This window comes from Lepidochelys kempii, chromosome 11 (assembly GCF_965140265.1).
Source record: "Lepidochelys kempii isolate rLepKem1 chromosome 11, rLepKem1.hap2, whole genome shotgun sequence".
Classification (NCBI taxonomy): domain Eukaryota; kingdom Metazoa; phylum Chordata; order Testudines; family Cheloniidae; genus Lepidochelys; species Lepidochelys kempii.
Genome location: NC_133266.1, coordinates 36,913,553 through 36,931,341, shown reverse-complemented (window position 1 = coordinate 36,931,341; position 17,789 = coordinate 36,913,553). Strand labels below are relative to the sequence as shown.

Here is a 17,789-nt window from a genome sequence, read left to right as displayed (position 1 = left end):
TTAAACGTCCAAATGCACATTCTACCACCATTCTGCACTTGCTCAGCCTGTAGTTGAACAGCTCCTGACTACTGTCCAGGCTGCCTGTGTACGGCTTCATGAGCAACGGCATTAAGTGGTAGGCTGGAACACCAAGGAGAACTATAGGCATTTCAACATCCCCGACAGTTATTTTCTGGTCTGGAAAATAAGTCCCTTGCTGCAGCTGTTCATACAGACCAGAGCTTCTGAAGATGCGAGCGTCATGTACCTTTCCCAGCCATCCCACGTTGATGCTGGTGAAATGTCCCTTGTGATCCACCAGTGCTTGCAGCACTATTGAAAAGTACCCCTTGTGGTTTATGTACTGGCTGCCTTGGTGGTCCAGTGCCAAGATAGGGATATGGGTTCCATCTGTGGCCCCACCACAGTTAGGGAATCCCATTGCAGCAAAGCCATCCACTATGACCTGCACATTTCCCAGGGTCACTACCCTTGATAGCAGCAGCTCAGTGATTGCGTTGGCTACTTGGATCACAGCAGCCCCCACAGTAGATTTACCCACTCCAAATTGATTACCGATTGACCAGTAGCTGTCTGGTGTTGCAAGCTTCCAGAGGGCTATCACCACTCGCTTCTGAACTGTAAGGGCTGCTCTCACCTTGGTATTCTTGCGCTTCAGGGCAGGGGAAAGCAAGTCACAAAGTTCCATGAAAGTGCCCTTATGCATGCAAAAGTTTCATAGCCACTGGGGATCATCCCAGACCCGCAACACTGTGTGGTCCCACCAGTCTGTGCTTGTTTCACGGGCCCAGAATCGGAGTTCCACGGCATGAGCCTGCCCCATTGCCACCAGGATGGCCAAATTGCTGGGGCCCGTGCTTTGAGAGAAGTCTGTGTCCATGTCCTCATCACTCTCCTCACTGCGCTGCCATCGCCGCCTTGCCTGCTTTTGCAGGTTCTGGTTCTGCATATACTGCATGATAATGTGTGAAATGTTTACAATGCTCATAACTGCCGTGGTGATCTGAGCGGGCTCCATGTGTGCCATGGTATGGCGTCCGCAGGAGAGCGGAGTGGCAGCGGAAGTGGTGGCTGATGACCTGTGAGGTGGATTCATGAGAGCAGGAGTGCAGAGTTGAAGCGGGAGCCCATGAGAGACAACTTGGAGAAATTCGCTATTGAGACAAGAGCAGAAGAGCAGAGTGGCAGCAGAGGCGGTGGTTCGATGACGATGGTTAGCAGTCCTACTGCACCGTCTGCTGAAAGCAGGATGGCGCCCACACGGAAAAAAGGCGCGAAATGATTGTCTGCCATTGCTTTCACGGAGGGAGGAGCGACTGACGACATGTACCCAAAACCACCCGTGACAATGTTTTTGCCCCATCAGGCATTGGGAGCTTAACCCAGAACTCCAATAGGCGGCAGAGACTGCGGGAACTGTGGGATAGCTACCCACAGTGCAACGCTCCGAAAGTCAACGCTCGCTTCGGTACTGTGGACGCACTCTGCTGACTTAATGCGCTTACTGGGGACACACACAATAGACTGTATAAAATCGCTTTCTAAAAATCAAATTCTATAAATTCGACCTAATTTCATAGTGTAGACATACCCTTATAAAAATTCGTGACTAGACTGAAATCATGCAGTTAGCAGATACATGAGCTAACCACTAATTTAATCAAAACAGATGATTGCAGTGATATTTTGGCACTTACATACATTGCCTAAATGTTGCTTAATAAATCCAGTTCAGATGGATGAATCTGCAATAGTTAAGAGTAATATTTATTCACTGCCAAAGGGAAAATGTCAGTTCACTCACCAATGTAAAAATAGCTGTTTAAGTGAGATTTATTAAATGTAATACTCAGATTTTGAAATATACGAATGTATATTATGTAACTGTAAAATTATTTTGAGAATTGGCCCTGTTTTGTGATTGAAGATTATTAAAATTAGTGCCTGTATCAAATCATTTGGAAAATCCAACTAGGGTTCTAAAGGAAAACACACAAGAAAACATGAATGTGGCTGAAAACTCTTAATTTTCTTGGCCAGTAGCTGATAGTCACAAGTAAACAAATGCATCTGTTTTGACAGTTTGCTGTTTTATATTAGCTATCCTAGTATCAGCCTCTGTCTGTGAAGCAAATACAGTACAGAGTCAGAGAATATTCCACAGTAAGCACTTGGGGTGAGGACGGGGATGGGTTTTAGGTATGACCTTTTCAGGAAGGGTAGCTGAAGGCTAGAAAAATTGATAGTGACTCATAATCTTTTATAGAGAGAAATATTAACCACTTGATCTAGAAGGATGTTATCAGGTAATTCTTTTTAGATATTGATCATCATGGCATGCTTTGTGATTCTTTTGAATGTCTGGAAAATCAGTTGGTCTTGTGGAAATAGAAGGAATAGGGTTTCGAACTTTCTGATTGCAGAAAATTGAACACCCTTGCCCCGCCCACTGCCCTAAGGACCCACCTCTGTCCTGCCCCTTATCTGAGGGCACCCCCCACTCACTCCATCCTCCCTCCCTCCGTCGTTCGCTCTTCCCCACCCTCACTCACTCGCTCATTTTCTCCAGGCTGGGGCAGAGGGTTGGGGTGCGGAGGGGGTGAGGGGTCTAGCTAGAGGTGTGGGCTCTGGGGTGGGGTCAGGGATGAGGGGTTTGGAGTGCAGGTGTGTGCTGTGGGTGGGAGGGTGGGGCTGAGGAGTTTGGAGTGTGGGAGGGGGCTCTGGGCTGGGGCAGGGGAGTGGGATATGGGAGGGTGTGCAGGGTGCCAGCTCTGGGAGGGAGCTTGGATGTGGGAGGGGATTCGGGGTGTGGGCTCAGGGCGTTGCTTACCTCAGGCAGCTCCTGGGAAGTGGCAACATCCCTCTGGCTACTAGGCAGAGGGCGTGGCCAGGCGATTCTGCGCACTGCCCTTGCCCGCAGGCGCACCGCCCCCATAGCTCTCATTGGTTGCAATTCCCGGCCAACGGGAGCTGCAGAGCCGGCGCTCGGGGCGGGGGCAGCCCACGGAGCCTCCCTGGCTGCCCCTGCGCCTAGGGAGCTGAGGGACATGCCGGCAGCTTCTGGGAGCTGCATGGAGCCAGGTAGGGAGCCTGCCTTAACCCCGCTATGCTGCTGACCGAACTTTTAATGGCCTGGTCAGCTTTAGAGGTTTATATTGAATCATGTTGTGTTTTGGAGATCTGGAGATTAACAGCAGTTATCATCACACCTGTACAAACATCAACATTACACATCACTGGGAGGGAGGGTAAGATTGCCCCCAGGGAGGTGAAAGTGTTGCCATGGCAAACCAAGGCAAATCCAAACTGTGCCGTAAGGCTCCTCTCTTTAAAGTCCTTTGTTTGTCAAACAATTACATAACATTGAAAAGAATGAAAATTTAATAATTATGTAACAATCATTCCACGTAACAAGACATTAGGGAATTATGAGAGTCCAAAAAGGTGTTAGATTTATTGTTACTACACAAATTACTTTTAAAAGCAAAGCAAATGATGAAGTTATTGGTATAATACATGAAATATGAAGTATAAATGCTGCAGATTAATACGATATTATGAAAATCTGCATATTGGTAGGATTTTTGAGACTGTTTAATATTACACATTGTATAGAACAGTGTGGAAATACAATACTTCTATTGCAGTGGAATACTTTTAATTGGTACACCCTCCTGGAGTTAGAAAACATGCTTATTAAGCTATTTCCTTGATTAGCAGAGACTCAAAGAAATACATTGTATTGGGAGAGAATCACATTCATTTATTTAATTCTTTATAATATGCTCGTTTTAAAAACAATTCAAGTATTTAAACTACTATAATAAGGTCCGACTGACTTACTGGGCGAAGAAGCAGAGAAGTAGTGTGCAGTGAACAAGGGTTTACACTATACCTTCCATCCTTTTTCTAGCCTCAGAGATGAGGAAGCTTTGGCCCCTTTAAGGATTACCTACCCCCGGCCTCCTAATGGGCCTGAGGGAGGGAGCTTTGTGACTGACTGATTGTGTGTACAGAACGGTGTAGCATAAGATTGTTGGTTCCCATGCATCCAAGGGAAAGGCTTTCTGCTAGAAAGAAAAGCTTCCTCCTCCCCATGACATTAGAGTAGGACTGGTTTGGTGGGCCTTGCAGTGGACTTCTGCTAGCCACTTGTTTGGGGCTGGGAAGGAAATTTTCTCTCACAGCGTGGGGTTATTTCATTTCCCCACAGCAGCCCAAGAACTCAGTGCATAGAATAGATTTTTAAATTCATTTTGTTGCAATTTGCCAAGTGCCCAGTGCAGTCACTTGTTCCATAGTGGGCTGATTCCCCGATGAAGTGGATTAAGTGAAAGCATCTCTGAAAGAACTTGGGGAACATTGGATGGGGCTCCTATGTCTGGCTCAATGAAGAGAAAACTCTCTCTCCCCCACTGCCTTAATGCTGGTAAAAGCGGAGGGCAATGCGTCCCAGCAACAGTGCTGGAACAGGTTGACCAGGTGGGTGGCTGGGTGGCTGGCAGTGGCCCTCCACCAGGTGGAACAGATTATAAAGGAAGGATGAATTATTGCTGAATAGTTGAAAGGTGTGTTAAACTACATTCCTGGTGTCTTGTATTTCTTTCTGTAGTGTCTGAGACAATAGGAAATTTACATTAGCAAGCACAGTCCAGACCTGCATATTACTGTTAATAGGCTTGCAGAAAACAGTGTGTGCCACTTGAGTGGACTAGGGCCATGTCTACATTTACCGGGGATCGACGCTGCTGCGATCAATGCAGCGGGGGTCGATTTAGCGGGTCTAGTGAAGATCCTCTAAATTAACTGCGAAGTGCTCTCTAGTCGACTCCGGTACTCCACAGGAACAAGAGGAGTAAAGTAAGTCAACAGGAGAGCATCTCCCGTTGACGCAGTGCGGTGTAGACACTGCAGTAAGTCAACCTAAACGTTATTCATGTAGCTGGAGTAGTGTAATTTAGGTCGACTTACCCCGGTAGTGTAGGCAACGTGTGCATTTTATCTGTTCTTAGTTACTGAAATACATGACACTGTTCCTGTTTTCTGGCAGTTGTACAAGTTCAGCATTTGTACTGTTGCATCTGACTTGTGCAGCATTCATCATGGTGATAATTAACAAAAAAGAGTACTGTTTTCATTTTATCAAGCAGTATGAAAGATTAAGAAGTACATCTCATGATGAATAGTTAAATATACTTGAATATTAGGGCTTAACTACACAATTAGTTTGCAGCTGGGGGGTATGAATCTAATAGACACTAGTCTGCCACAGTTTAACTGTTCGTGTGGACCCTGCTTATGTACATTAACAATTTGTTAATGGTCTTTGTTCTAATCCTCTAGAATATTGGACTATATCAACTGAACTGTTAATGTGCATCAGCAAGGTCTATATGGACAGTTAGAGCGAAGCAGGCTAGTGCAGGGTAGATTCGCACCCCAGCTTGCCATGAACTTAATGTTCATGTAGACAAGCCTTTAGTATTGGTTCAAAATATATTCGATATTTTTAAAGCAGAGTGGAAAGTAATCTGCTATCAAGTTATAGTGGATATCCAGTGTCTCAAATAAAATAACTTTACAGAAAACTAACGGTGAATATTCTGAAAAGCTCCCAGGGCATAAAAACAGGGCTGTTTTGGAAAGTGTTTTCCAACCATTGGACCTAATATCATAAGGACTTAACTACGTGTTTAGCTTTATACATTCTGAGTAATACCATTGATGTCAATGGAACAACTCAGTGTGTACAGTTAAATACAGACACAAACCTTTGTGGGATTGGGGTCTCACCAATGGCAACTGTAATAAATTATTTTTTCTTAACGGGGCTGCTGGAATTATTGGGTCACTTCAGGAAACAAATGGTATTAGCCTTTATTACTTACAACATTCTGAACTACAAAAAGTAAAGCTGATTGTCAAGTTATGAACTTTTCTCATTATCTCATCATACTTTTGTTTATGAAGTTGGCTTGATCATCAGAAGAATTCAGTACCGATGGGTTCCGTGGAAGCCAATGAGAACTGCAGGTAGTTAACACCTATGAAAATCAGGCCAAGTATATGCAGAGGGCACAGCACAGTTTACTGTGACGTATAAGGCTGTCTGTCTGCAAAGACAGATCAAGGAGTTGTGAAACTAGCAATGAAGATTGTATGTATAGTCTGATTTTGTTTTCCTGACTTTTTAAAATTGTATTGTCTTGGGTTTTCCTCAGGCAGGAAAAGTAATAAATTTCATGCAAATTTGGTCATGGTCTCTAGTTAACTTCAATGGCTTCAGCTGTGAAGTCCCTATTGCTTCCCCTCCAGTTTTGCCAAAAAGAATCGGTGTCACTATGCCAAAGATACAATTTGAATGGAATGGAAAAGCTTAAGTGGTTAGCTTTTTATTAGGTAGCTGTGAAATAATTCAAGTCCCTTACAGTACAATGCTTTAGGAGAGGGTAGGAGGCAAATAACAGTAATTGTAAAGATTTTAGTCATTATTTGTAGCTGTCCATTCATATTTTAAGTAGGTAACTTAAATACATACCAGAAACTAATAGTATGTATTAATGGCATAAACTTTATTATTTTCAAGAGTTTGATTTCTGCTTTAGATCTGATCCTGCAGGACCTGCTACTCAGGAGATAAATCCCATTGATATTGTGGCAGAAGTGGATTCTTATGCAGTGATCTTATGCATTTAGGTACCCAGTTTCCTCAGGTATCTTTTTGAAAAATCTCAACCTTAATGTTTTAGATAGTTTACATTTTCAGTTACTGGTAGGTAAAACCAGATAAGCCATTAAATAAACTTCAGGGAGTGTTTTGATTTTTGTTCCTATTGCATTCTTGTTTTCCTAACTTTTTTTTTCTGTTCCTCTAGAACTTTTTTATACAAGAGGCTAAACGTTAATTAAAATTTGCAGAATGAAAAGATGGCACAGGCACTGCTGGTACCACCGGGACCTGACAGCTTCTTCTACTTCACTAGAGAGTCTCTTGCAGCTATTGAACAACGTATCACTGAAGAAAAGGCTAATCGTATCAAACAAGACCATAAAGATGATGATGTCAATGAAGAAAATGGTCCAAAGCCAAATAGTGACTTGGAAGCAGGAAAGACACTCCCATTTATTTATGGTGACATACCTCCGGGAATGGTGTCTGAACCCTTGGAGGACCTGGACCCATATTACGTCAATAAAAAGGTAGCTGTTTACTAAACCTATTCTTATGCTGCATCTGTTGAATTTAATGCACTGTTAGACTTTGAAACCTACTGTAGCATGGGAGTGGCCAGCTTGGCAGCCTCAATGAAAGTCATGTACATCCTGTGATGTCACATACACAAATTGATTTTTGTGGCCACAGTATGAATTTATTTGTAAATGTTCCATTTTTGGTAGGATGCGCTGCTTTTCGGTGATGACCATTGTGATAGACACAGGCCAGTTGGGTACAGCAGAGTAGCCCTATTGGGATCCAGGAAATGGGCGGGCAAAGCCTGCCCACTGCTAAAGGATCCCCCCCAGCCTAAGGGGGGGGTCCACAGGACCTGGAAAACCAAACAATTACGGGGGACAACTAATGAACAACAGGGACAGGAGTCAGAGTAACAGCCGTGTTAGTCTGTATTCGCAAAAAGAAAAGGAGTACTTGTGGCACCTTAGAGACTAACCAATTTATTTGAGCATGAGCTTTTGTGAGCTACAGCTCACTTTCGCGGTCAAAGGGTCAAACGAAGGGAACTGGATGGGGACACCGAGCAGAGGACCCGGACAGTGCCCACTGCTCCTCAAAGGCGTCAAGGGAGTCAGTGGACGCCGCCCAGAGGAACTCTGCCCAGAGGCGTGAACGGACAGAGGATCGGAAATAGGCCCCACAGTCACAGGAGACTGCATCGGCCAACCTCCTCACCCTGGTTTTATAGATGGCCACTTTAGCCAGGGCCAGGAGGAGGTTGACCTACAGCAGAGTAGCAGAAGGCAGATTTTCTGGCCACTGGATTAAGTTTTCTGTTCCTTAACTGACCAGAGTAGGGGCTGTTCCAGGCTAATGAGAACACCTGACTCCAATTAACTTGCAAAGAGTCAGGTGAGGCCAATAAGCTAATGTGACCACCTGACTCTAATTAAGGCCCCTCTAATAATATAAAAGGGCTCACTCCAGTCAGGCAGAGAGGAGCCAGAGGAGAGGAAGTGTGGCTGAAGGGCTGGTTAATGAAGACACCCTCAGGTCATTGGTAAGGGAGTCCTAAGGTAAGGGTGAAGAAGGGAGAAGCAGGAGAGCTGTGGGGAAGTGGCCCAGGGAAATGTAGTGACTCTGGCAGTAAAAGGTTGGCTGCCAACAGCTGCTACCATTAGGGTCCCTGAGCCGGAACCCAGAGCAGAGGGTGGTCCCGGGTTCCCCCCAACCCACCACTACAGAAACACCTCATGGGAGGGGAAAACAGGCCCCTGTCAGGACTGGAGGCTAAACTGTTTTGGCATGAGGCCGTAGGAGCAACAGAGACTGTGGGAATTCTCTCACCAACCTCCATTGCTGGCTTATGATGAAAAAGGCTCAGTAGACTGTATCCCTGGCCCTAGAGAGAGAAGGGATACGTGGAGGGTTGCAATGAGTCTCTGAAACTAGCATAAACCGCTTGGAAGCGCGGGACACATGGGGACAAGGTCGGAGCTCTGCCACACCATATATTCCTCAGAGTGCTTGCCATCTGAGTAGGGGAGGGGGACTGGTTTGCCTTCCTGCTTATTGCTTCCTGCTCCCTGTTCCTGTTTATGTTCTGGTTCCTGTTCCCTGGACTCAGTTCCAGTTTGTGTGTGTACACATAGTGTTGAGTATATGCAGCTACTCAGTGCCTGGTGCTACATACCTGGCATTTGAACAGTTATATTTTGTTCAGGCTGTTGCTGACTTACCTAGTTCATGGTAATTACAGGTTTTGATTGACCACCTACCTGCGTGTTTCCCTTCAATTTCCTTGTGTTTTGGGATTGCTGTTCTGGGTTGCACCAGCATGTAATATTATGGTGACTAATGCTTCCTTTCTTCAGCCTATGCTGCCTGTGCATCGTTTGGCTGTTGACTGGTGATGGAAAATTCCAAATAATGTGCAGATCCTGCAGTTTTCCACTGTTTAGGCTGTGTTGACATTGATATTTATGATGGACTCTCAGAGCCCAAGTCCTTCTTTGATGCGGCTGTGCAGAGTCTCAACAAGTATTTTGGGACTGGAGATTCTGTTCGGCTAAAGAGGAAAATGTTTTTTCATGGTCGACAGCAGCCGAACAAAACTGTATGTGAGTTTGCATGTTTGCAGTGGTTGGCCCAGGACTGTGAATTTGGGGATGGTATGATCATGCTCAGGGATATTTTGTGATTGGTGTAGCAAATGACCAGTTGGGCGAATGGTTACTGGCTGAAAAAGATGCTGGAATTCTAACTTTTGATCCCATGGTTGCTAAGAGTGTGGCATTTGAGAGGGCTCAAGATGAAAGGGATTCTGTGTCTCAGACTGCTGCTACCTTTTTGTCTACGCTTAAACCATCAGCCGCGCTCCCTACTTCCATCTTCCAGAATCGTACGACACATGTACTTCTGCCCTACAGCTTCGGCAACAAAAGTTAACAGCTCCTCATTGTTTCCACTATAGTAGTGTGGATCACTTGGCCAATTTCCCTGCTCGTCTAGGTAGAACTGCTATGTGCTGGGCTTGTGGGAAGGAAGGACACTTGACATTAGTGTGCTATTGTGCTCTGTTTCACAATGATCTAAGGCCTCAGTTGCATACTGTGAATGTGAAGTTGCATTAGATCACCTTTACCCAGGACCCTAATATTTTCTTTATGATCTTCTCATATGGCAAGGTGCTAGAGCTGTTATCCTGTATTGTAGAAATTAATGGTACACTGCTGAAGTTCATGGTAGACAAAGGTGTTGTGATTAGTGTTCTCCCCTTTGGGTTAGTTCATAATCTGGACATTAGCCTGACTACAATGATTATGAAAGCTTGGAAATTTGTATGTTTTGCAGACAGTGGATGAAGCTGTATGCTCTGTGCTCTACAAAGGCATAGCCTTGACTTCAAAGTTTTATATTGTTAAAGGTGGGGCTACAGATGTTCCATTATTGTCCTGTGATCTGTGCTTGCAGCTTGGTGTTATGCATAAATTAACACAGGACAGCTAACGTGTGGTTATGTCAGCTAGAATAGAAAAGGATATCCAGTGTATTGTTCAGAGACCCAGTGGTTTATTTAATGGTAATAGTGTTTTGTCCATGGGATATGTGTATTCTCTGCAGTTGAATTCAAACACCAATCCCTTTGCACTGCCTGTATGTCGTATATCTCCTGCATTTGTGGACAAGATCTGAACAGAATTGCAGCTCATGAAAGATAATGGTATCATTTGGGAGAAGGGTTCACAGATTGGAGCTTACTCACATGATCTTATACAAGAAAAATGGTGACACTTGAAATACACAGATTTTAGGGCACTTACTAAGTATGTGAAACATGAGTAGTTTCAATTGCTAGTGAAAATGAAAAAGGAAAAGTTATTTACTTGTTCCCATAATATAAGAACGAGGGGCCGCCAAATGAAATTAATGGGTAGCAGGTTTAAAACAAATAAAAGGAAGTTCTTCTTCAGTCAGCGCACAGTCAACCTGTGGAAATCCTTGCCTGAGGAGGTTGTGAAGGCTAGGACTATAACAGGGTTTAAAAGAGAACTGGATACATTCATGGAGGTTAAGTCCATTAATGGCTATTAGCCAGGATGGGCAAGGAATGGTGTCCCTAGCCTCTGTTTGTCAGAGGGTGGAGATGGATGGCAGGAGAGAGATCACTTGATCATTACCTGTTAGGTTCATGCCCTCTGGGGCACCTGGCATTGGCCACCGTTAGTAGACAGGGTACTGGGCTGGATGGACCTTTGGTCTGACCCAGTATGGCCATTCTTATGTTCTTATGCTAACCTTCAAAGAGATGACATGCCAGATTTTTGTTGTGTTGGATTACCGATCTGATTATTGGCAGATACCTGTGGCTGAAAGTTCACAGTGGTTACTGACTTTCAGCGTGCCATTTGGGAGGTACTGGTATCAATGACTGCCTTTTAGCTTAATCTCTGCTCGTGAGGTATTTCAGAGAGTGGTCTCTTAGCTCCTTGATAATATCCAGGGTGCAAATTGATATTTGGATGACACTGTCTTTCCAAAGACCCTTCCTGAGCATAATGCTATTCTGGATCAGGTGCTAACTCAACTCCAGTACGCTGGCAAAAAGTTGAATGTGGTCAAGTGCAGTTTGCAAAAGATCCTGTAGCTTTTCTAAGGCATTCTCTGTCAGCCAATGGTATGAAACTGACACCAGAAAGGCTACAAGTTGTTGTTTTGCTACCATTACCCACTGATCATAGCAGTTTTTGTTCCTTGGCCTGGCTTAATACATAGGAGACCATCCTCCATTTTAGTATCTTTGCCAAGCTGCTGTGGAATTTAATAGGGCCGGGGACAATTCTTTTGGACTAAAGAAGCAAAGCAGTGTTTTGAAACCCTGCATCAAGCCTTCTGTGGGATCCAATCCTGTGCTTATTTTGATTCATGGAAAGCCCGTAATGAATTCAGACTGATGCATGTAATTGGTGTCAAGTGCAGTTGTGCTCTAGGAGGCATGGCTGGTTTATATTTGCATCCTATACACTCATCCCGATGGAAGCGAAGTATTCCCAGATTGATCTAAAATTCTTGGCTATGGTTTTTGCTATTTTATGCATCAAAGTCAACTTAGTGGAAAGACATTTCACCTTAGAAACTGATCCTGTGCCTATTTTGGGCCTCTGTGATAAAGCCATTGACCTGCTGAATGTAAGACTGCTTCCCTGGTTTATTCAGTTGCAGCAGTATGACTTTGATTTGGTACACATTAAAAGTCATGGGTATGCTCCTGGAAGTTTTGCTGGTTTGGTACCCTCATATGCAGAAACAGCAGCATATACCGTATGCTTTTTACTGAAAGATATGCCAGTTGGCTTAAGGCAGACTGCTTGACCTAACTGTTCAAGATGCTAAACTGTGCAAGGTGATGCATGCTGTACCAGTGGACTGGATGGATGCAGTCCTAAAGAAAACTTTGTCTATATTCTATAAAATTTGTTCTGACCCTATATTAAAGACATGCCACTTGACATGCAGAGGAGCCTGGGAGATCATCCCAGCAGCGTTGCAACAAACAGGCCTAGATGTGGCTCATGAAGGACACTTGGGAGTTACAAAGATGAAGGAACTTCTGCATAGTTATGCTTGGTGGGCAGGGCTGCATTCAGGTATAGACTGTTGTGTGAAGGCATGCTCAGTTTGCACAATGCATAGAACTACTGGCTCCTTAGTAACTGATAATCATGGGAGAGAATTGAAGTGGACATTATAGGCTGCTCAATTGGACTGTGTGGCACTGTTGACCATTATAGACTATTACTCACGTTACCCCTTTGCAGTCATTATTTCACTAGATGCCTCAAGGAAGCTCATTTCTTTCCTAACCACTTTATTTATGATGTTTGGCCTACAATAGACTCTTGTGGCAGATAATGGGGAAACCTTTTTTATCAAGAGAATTTGAAGGTTTTTCTGACAGGTATTGGTACAGTGCATTATAAATCTGCTGTGTACTATTTTCAAAGAAGTGGGATCGTGTAAAGACTGCATGGGACTCTGAAGTAGCATGTAGATGGCATACTGGAGGAATGTCAAGATACACCCTTCCCTGTTGCACTGTGTCATGGTTTAGAGGATGTTCAGAGTACACCTCATGAAAGTATTGGAGAAACCCCATTCTATTGGCTCTTCACCTGGCCTATGAAAACCAAGTTGTCTATGCTAATGAAAGAGGTTCATCCCACCCCTTCGCCATTCTCAAAGCTGACTCATGTCATTAGGAAATATGCAAGTCTCAGAGAGCATATCCATGCAAGACTCTATGCATTCTATCCTGGAGAAGAAGTGTATCTTAGATGAGGATCTGGAAGTGTTTTAGATACTTAGGATGTGATCTTGCAGGCTGTAGGGTATGGAGCATGATGAGTGCATCCACCACAGGGAGAACATATTGTTAACCAGCGAGATATACCCCTACTGAAAGGAGAACAGATAGGGAAGAGAACACTCTCTTTCAGCATATGATGATGTCATGTGGCCAATTGGGAAGTTGTGTCACAGCAACAGCATCTACCCCTTTAGTTTAATTGGTTCTACATAGAAAGTGAAAAGTAAAGAAGAGCTAGGGTCCCTCTGCCTCATTCCCGCATGAATAATATAAATTTATATGAAAGTAAATGGTTAATGACTGTAACTAATTGGTTTGGGATCAATATAAAAGTCTGGCACCAGTGAAGAAAATTGCTTCTTTTCTACTAAGCCCTACTAAAAAGTTAATATTTTCTGTTGTAAATATGTAAAGACCAGTCAACATGACCTATTACTAAATGTTGCTGTTGATCTTAGGTTTTATAAATGCTTGTTTTACTAAACATTAAGCTAAATTTGAACTTGACAGGATCCTGTTAAGGCTGCATAAGTTTATAAACAAATAAAATTGTTAAAGCCTGTTAGCACCTTTATTCTTTTTTTCTTTTCTTTGCAGGAGTTCCATAGCCTAGGTCCACTGCTATAAAAGGTGTCCCTCCAGTGCTTGCAAGCCTTCCCCTATTGGTTAACAGTTTCTTTGTTCAGCTGAAATGTAGTTGTCATGGGAGATCATGGATGCAGAGGAATAATTGATCTCTTGGGTACCTAGGGCTAGTCTTATGGAAAGCACCTTGAATTGTGTTCAGTAAAGAGCAAGTATAGAGCATGGAGTATTGGGGTAATGTGCTCATGCAACCTGCATTACTAAGCAATGGGGTGCTGCTTTTTATAGCAGATAGTGCTATTTCAGGGCTATTTCAGTTTTAGATAAGAATTACAATAATCACACATGGAGGTTACAAATGCATGCACCATTGTAGCTAGATCTGAGTCTGATAGGCCAGTTCTTATGGAAGTGGATGGTTTTTAACAGTCTATTTAGGCATCTAGTAAATTTGACCCCCAATGATGAAAATGACCTGATGAAACAATCTGAAGTCAAATGTCCTCAGTAATAGGAATGTTAGAGGAGGGAAGTTCTTCATTCTTCCCACTAGAATCACCTTAGTCTTGCTTGGGTTTGTATTTAGGCAGCTTCTCTATATCCAAGTGCACATTTCAACTAGGCATTGAGAAAGCTGGGAGAGAGTGCTATTTATACTTGATTTAGGGCAGCAACAGAACACATGTAATTTATATATTATTGATTCTTCAAACTTCTCCGTGTTTCTATATATATGTTGAATAATTTCAGTGAAAGGGTTGTTTCAGCTAATTAGCTGTTGTTTTCCTTTCTGAATACTTGAGGTTAAGTGGTGAAATAAGAGATATAGGTGTGCAGCCCAATCCTGCAAATACTTACACAAATAAATAATTTTATGGCTGTAAGTATGCCACTGATGTCAATGGGACTACTCACATGAGTAAAGACACTGACCTTGTATGTGTTTACAGGATCAGACCTGTGAAGAGGAAACAAAGATTTTTTTAAAAAATATACATTTCCAACTGGAAAATTGACTTTCCCATATTCAAAATAGTACCAATAGAAGAAGACTACTAAGGTGACTATGGAAGCCATAGACTGATGATGAGATGGGGGAAGAAATCATGAGAGAATGCAAAATGGGAAGTTGATGCAGAAGATTGTGAAACAAAGCTGAAATCAGTTTGAAAAAAGAAAACAAAATTAGAAGCAAATTGTGGCTGTGCAGAAATGAACACAAAATAATAAAATTATGCTTTAAATACATAATCAGGAAGAAATTGAGAGAAGGAAGGAATTTATAATTTAGGAACAGGTTATAGTCTATAATTAAATCCATACACCATCTGTGTAGGATGGAATCTACAAGTAAGAAGATATAAACAACATGAAATAGTGAAAGAAAAAGAATGACTTCCTCCCAATTTAGTACTGGAGTTTAATAGTCCTATTGGATCAAAGTAAACATAAAGGATCAAAGGAAAAAAAATAGAACTCCAATTTTTAAGAAAATAACACGAGCCAGAAAAAAATCAGTTTCTCAATCTGACAATAGTAGCAGGCAGAATTCTAGAAATATGAACAAGGAAAATAGTCATAAAATATCCCACAGTTTCTCTATGACTCTGTTTGACTCTGTCTCCCAAGTGTCTACCAGTTCAACAGTCCTAATGGTAGTTACATTGTGCCACTGAGAAGACAATAAATCCATAAAACACCAGGGTGTGTCTGCTACACAATTCTAAAGTGCTGCAATGATTAAGTAAGATGAACCTAATATCAGAAAGTGCTTGACTTGCACAAATGGCCATTCAGGTGCTCAAAACAGGTATTATTTGAGAGCTAAAGTTCCTCTTTGGACATTCAGTTGGACCATGCGTGTCAATAATATCATTGGGTTCATTTTTCACCTTTAAAGAGAGATTAAAGTCATGCCACTGTTTGGTTACAGTGTAATCTTCTTAAATTATATTTCTCAGAGAGAGAGAGTCTGTCTGTCTAATACTTTGCCTCCAGTTTGTATTATTCTATCACATATCAGGTAAATGTAGAAATAAAGATTTCTTTTAAAAGAGTGAGTGAGACCGTGAATATCTTTATTATTAATTATTATTATTATTATTACTATTCCTGCTGAAATTTTTGACCTGATGCTTGTTTGTGCAAGTAGTTCCATTAAACCATGAAAAATAAATGGGACCACTAACATGAATAACAGCAGCAGACTCAAACTGGGTGTTTATAGCAATGCTGTATATCAGGCAACATAAACATATCTAACAGTGAAAATTACTTAATTGTGATTGAAAACGTTTGTTCAGACTTTCTAAATGTATATTTTCCTTTTTCCAGACTTTTATAGTATTGAATAGAGGGAAGGCAATCTTCCGATTCAGTGCCACACCTGCCTTGTACATTTTATCTCCTTTCCATCCTCTTAGAAAAGCAGCTATCAAGATTTTGGTTCATTCATATCCTTTTCATGTAGTTTGTTTAGAATGGGTATGTTTTTAATATTTAGTAACATTGGGTTGTTTTAAAATTGAAATATGTTTTTGTTCTTAATTTCTCCTCTTAGAGTAAATCTGAATTAAATTAATCACATTGGTTGAACCACCAATTAAATTCAGTGGAAGAAAAAGATAATGTATACTCCTAGAATACAGAATTAGCATAAACAGCCACTGTTTTAATATTTTTCTTATAACTTTAATTGACAGTTACTTTTATGAAATTCCTTAATTTGTATCATATACATTTATTAACAGTCCATATCCTGGGAAACTGCTTACATTTCATGTGATATAGTTTCTTGCATTTAAGTTGTCATCATATGTTCCTTAACAAAAATCTACATTATTCAGCATACTTATTATGTGCACTATTCTGACTAACTGTGTATTTATGACATTGAGTAAACCTCCAGATTGGGCAAAGAATGTAGAGTAAGTAAAAATGATGTTATAAAGTATATATTTGCTTCACAGAGATGTTGAGAATTAACTAATTAATGTTTGTGCAATATTTGAAAATGTAACATAACATATCAAGAGCTGAACCTTTTATTTATTTATTTATTTATTTATTTATTTATTATTTCTAAAGTTAGACCTTTGCTTTGCCACCCAGCTCTCTTTAGCTCGAATCACCACATGTTATGCATGGCAGACTCTGGTGGAAGTAAGGCTGTGACATTGCCATAATTTTAGCAATACAAAGTTCTCTTCACTGTTGGTATAAACCACTTATCTACTGAGATATGTTCCTCTTTTACTTAGAAGGAAGATAGCTATTCAGAAGAAAAATAATACAATTAGTCTCCCTAAGATGCTTTTCTTGGCCATCATGAACCACCTACTTTTCTTTAAATATAAAAATTAAAAATGGGTCACTGACTTGAATTCAAGCAAAGGGCAAATACATGCCTTACAATTTTTCCCTGATGGGTCTTGCCAATGTATCTAATTCCTGACCCCTTAGAAGTCTTCCACAAAGGGAAAATAAAATATTCCTCCAAGACACTTTCATGAAAGGGCAACTCCTCCCAGGACCATTTTCTAAAAACCTCTGCTAGCCCCACTGTAGTCCACAGTATAGGAACAAGTCCAAGTGTGGTGCACTTCATCAATTCTCACCTAGAACACAGTCTCTAGTGTCAGTGCAGATCAGCCCAAAGCATAAAGGGGCTATAATTTTCTCCTTCACTCTTCCACTCCAACCCTGAATGGATCCTAGACAAGAATCTGGTCCCAAGTGTTCATATGACTTTGTTAGATCTGTCAATTGCTTTTGATGTCTTTGATTATGAGGTGTTATTGCCTTGCTTTCAGACTGTAATGGGAGTGGATGGGTCTGTTTTTGGGTGGCTCCATTCCTTCCTTGCCTGATCATTTCTAGAGGTTGGAGTTGGGCATTTACTCATGATCTTATTGACTTCAGCAGGCTTTGGATCAATTTCTAGATCTCTATCTAATCCAACCAATTAGTGTTGTCAAATATCTTATCCAGTGTATGTGTGAGATTGACCCTTGGATGAGAGCTAGCTAACTGAAGCTTACTCCATGTAAGACAGAGATGAAGCTGTTAGGTTGAGGGAAGCTTCCAGAAATTATGGTGATGACCATATTTTCCAGGCTTTTCTTGAGTGTGTGTTCATCATTAACATAAACAATCTGAGGA

General features: G+C 41.8%; 1 protein-coding gene across 1 annotated transcript in view; it reads left to right on the top strand.

Annotated features, from left to right (window-relative positions):
- LOC140895608 (sodium channel protein type 2 subunit alpha-like) overlaps positions 1-17,789 on the top strand; it is a 204,534-nt gene that overhangs the window by 62,891 nt on the left and 123,854 nt on the right. The window contains exons 2-4 of the mRNA XM_073305731.1: positions 6,879-7,203; positions 15,963-16,081; positions 16,466-16,555. Of these exons, the coding sequence (XP_073161832.1) occupies positions 6,931-7,203; positions 15,963-16,081; positions 16,466-16,555 (482 nt within the window). The 5' untranslated portion in view covers positions 6,879-6,930. The remainder of the gene's footprint in view (positions 1-6,878; positions 7,204-15,962; positions 16,082-16,465; positions 16,556-17,789) is intronic.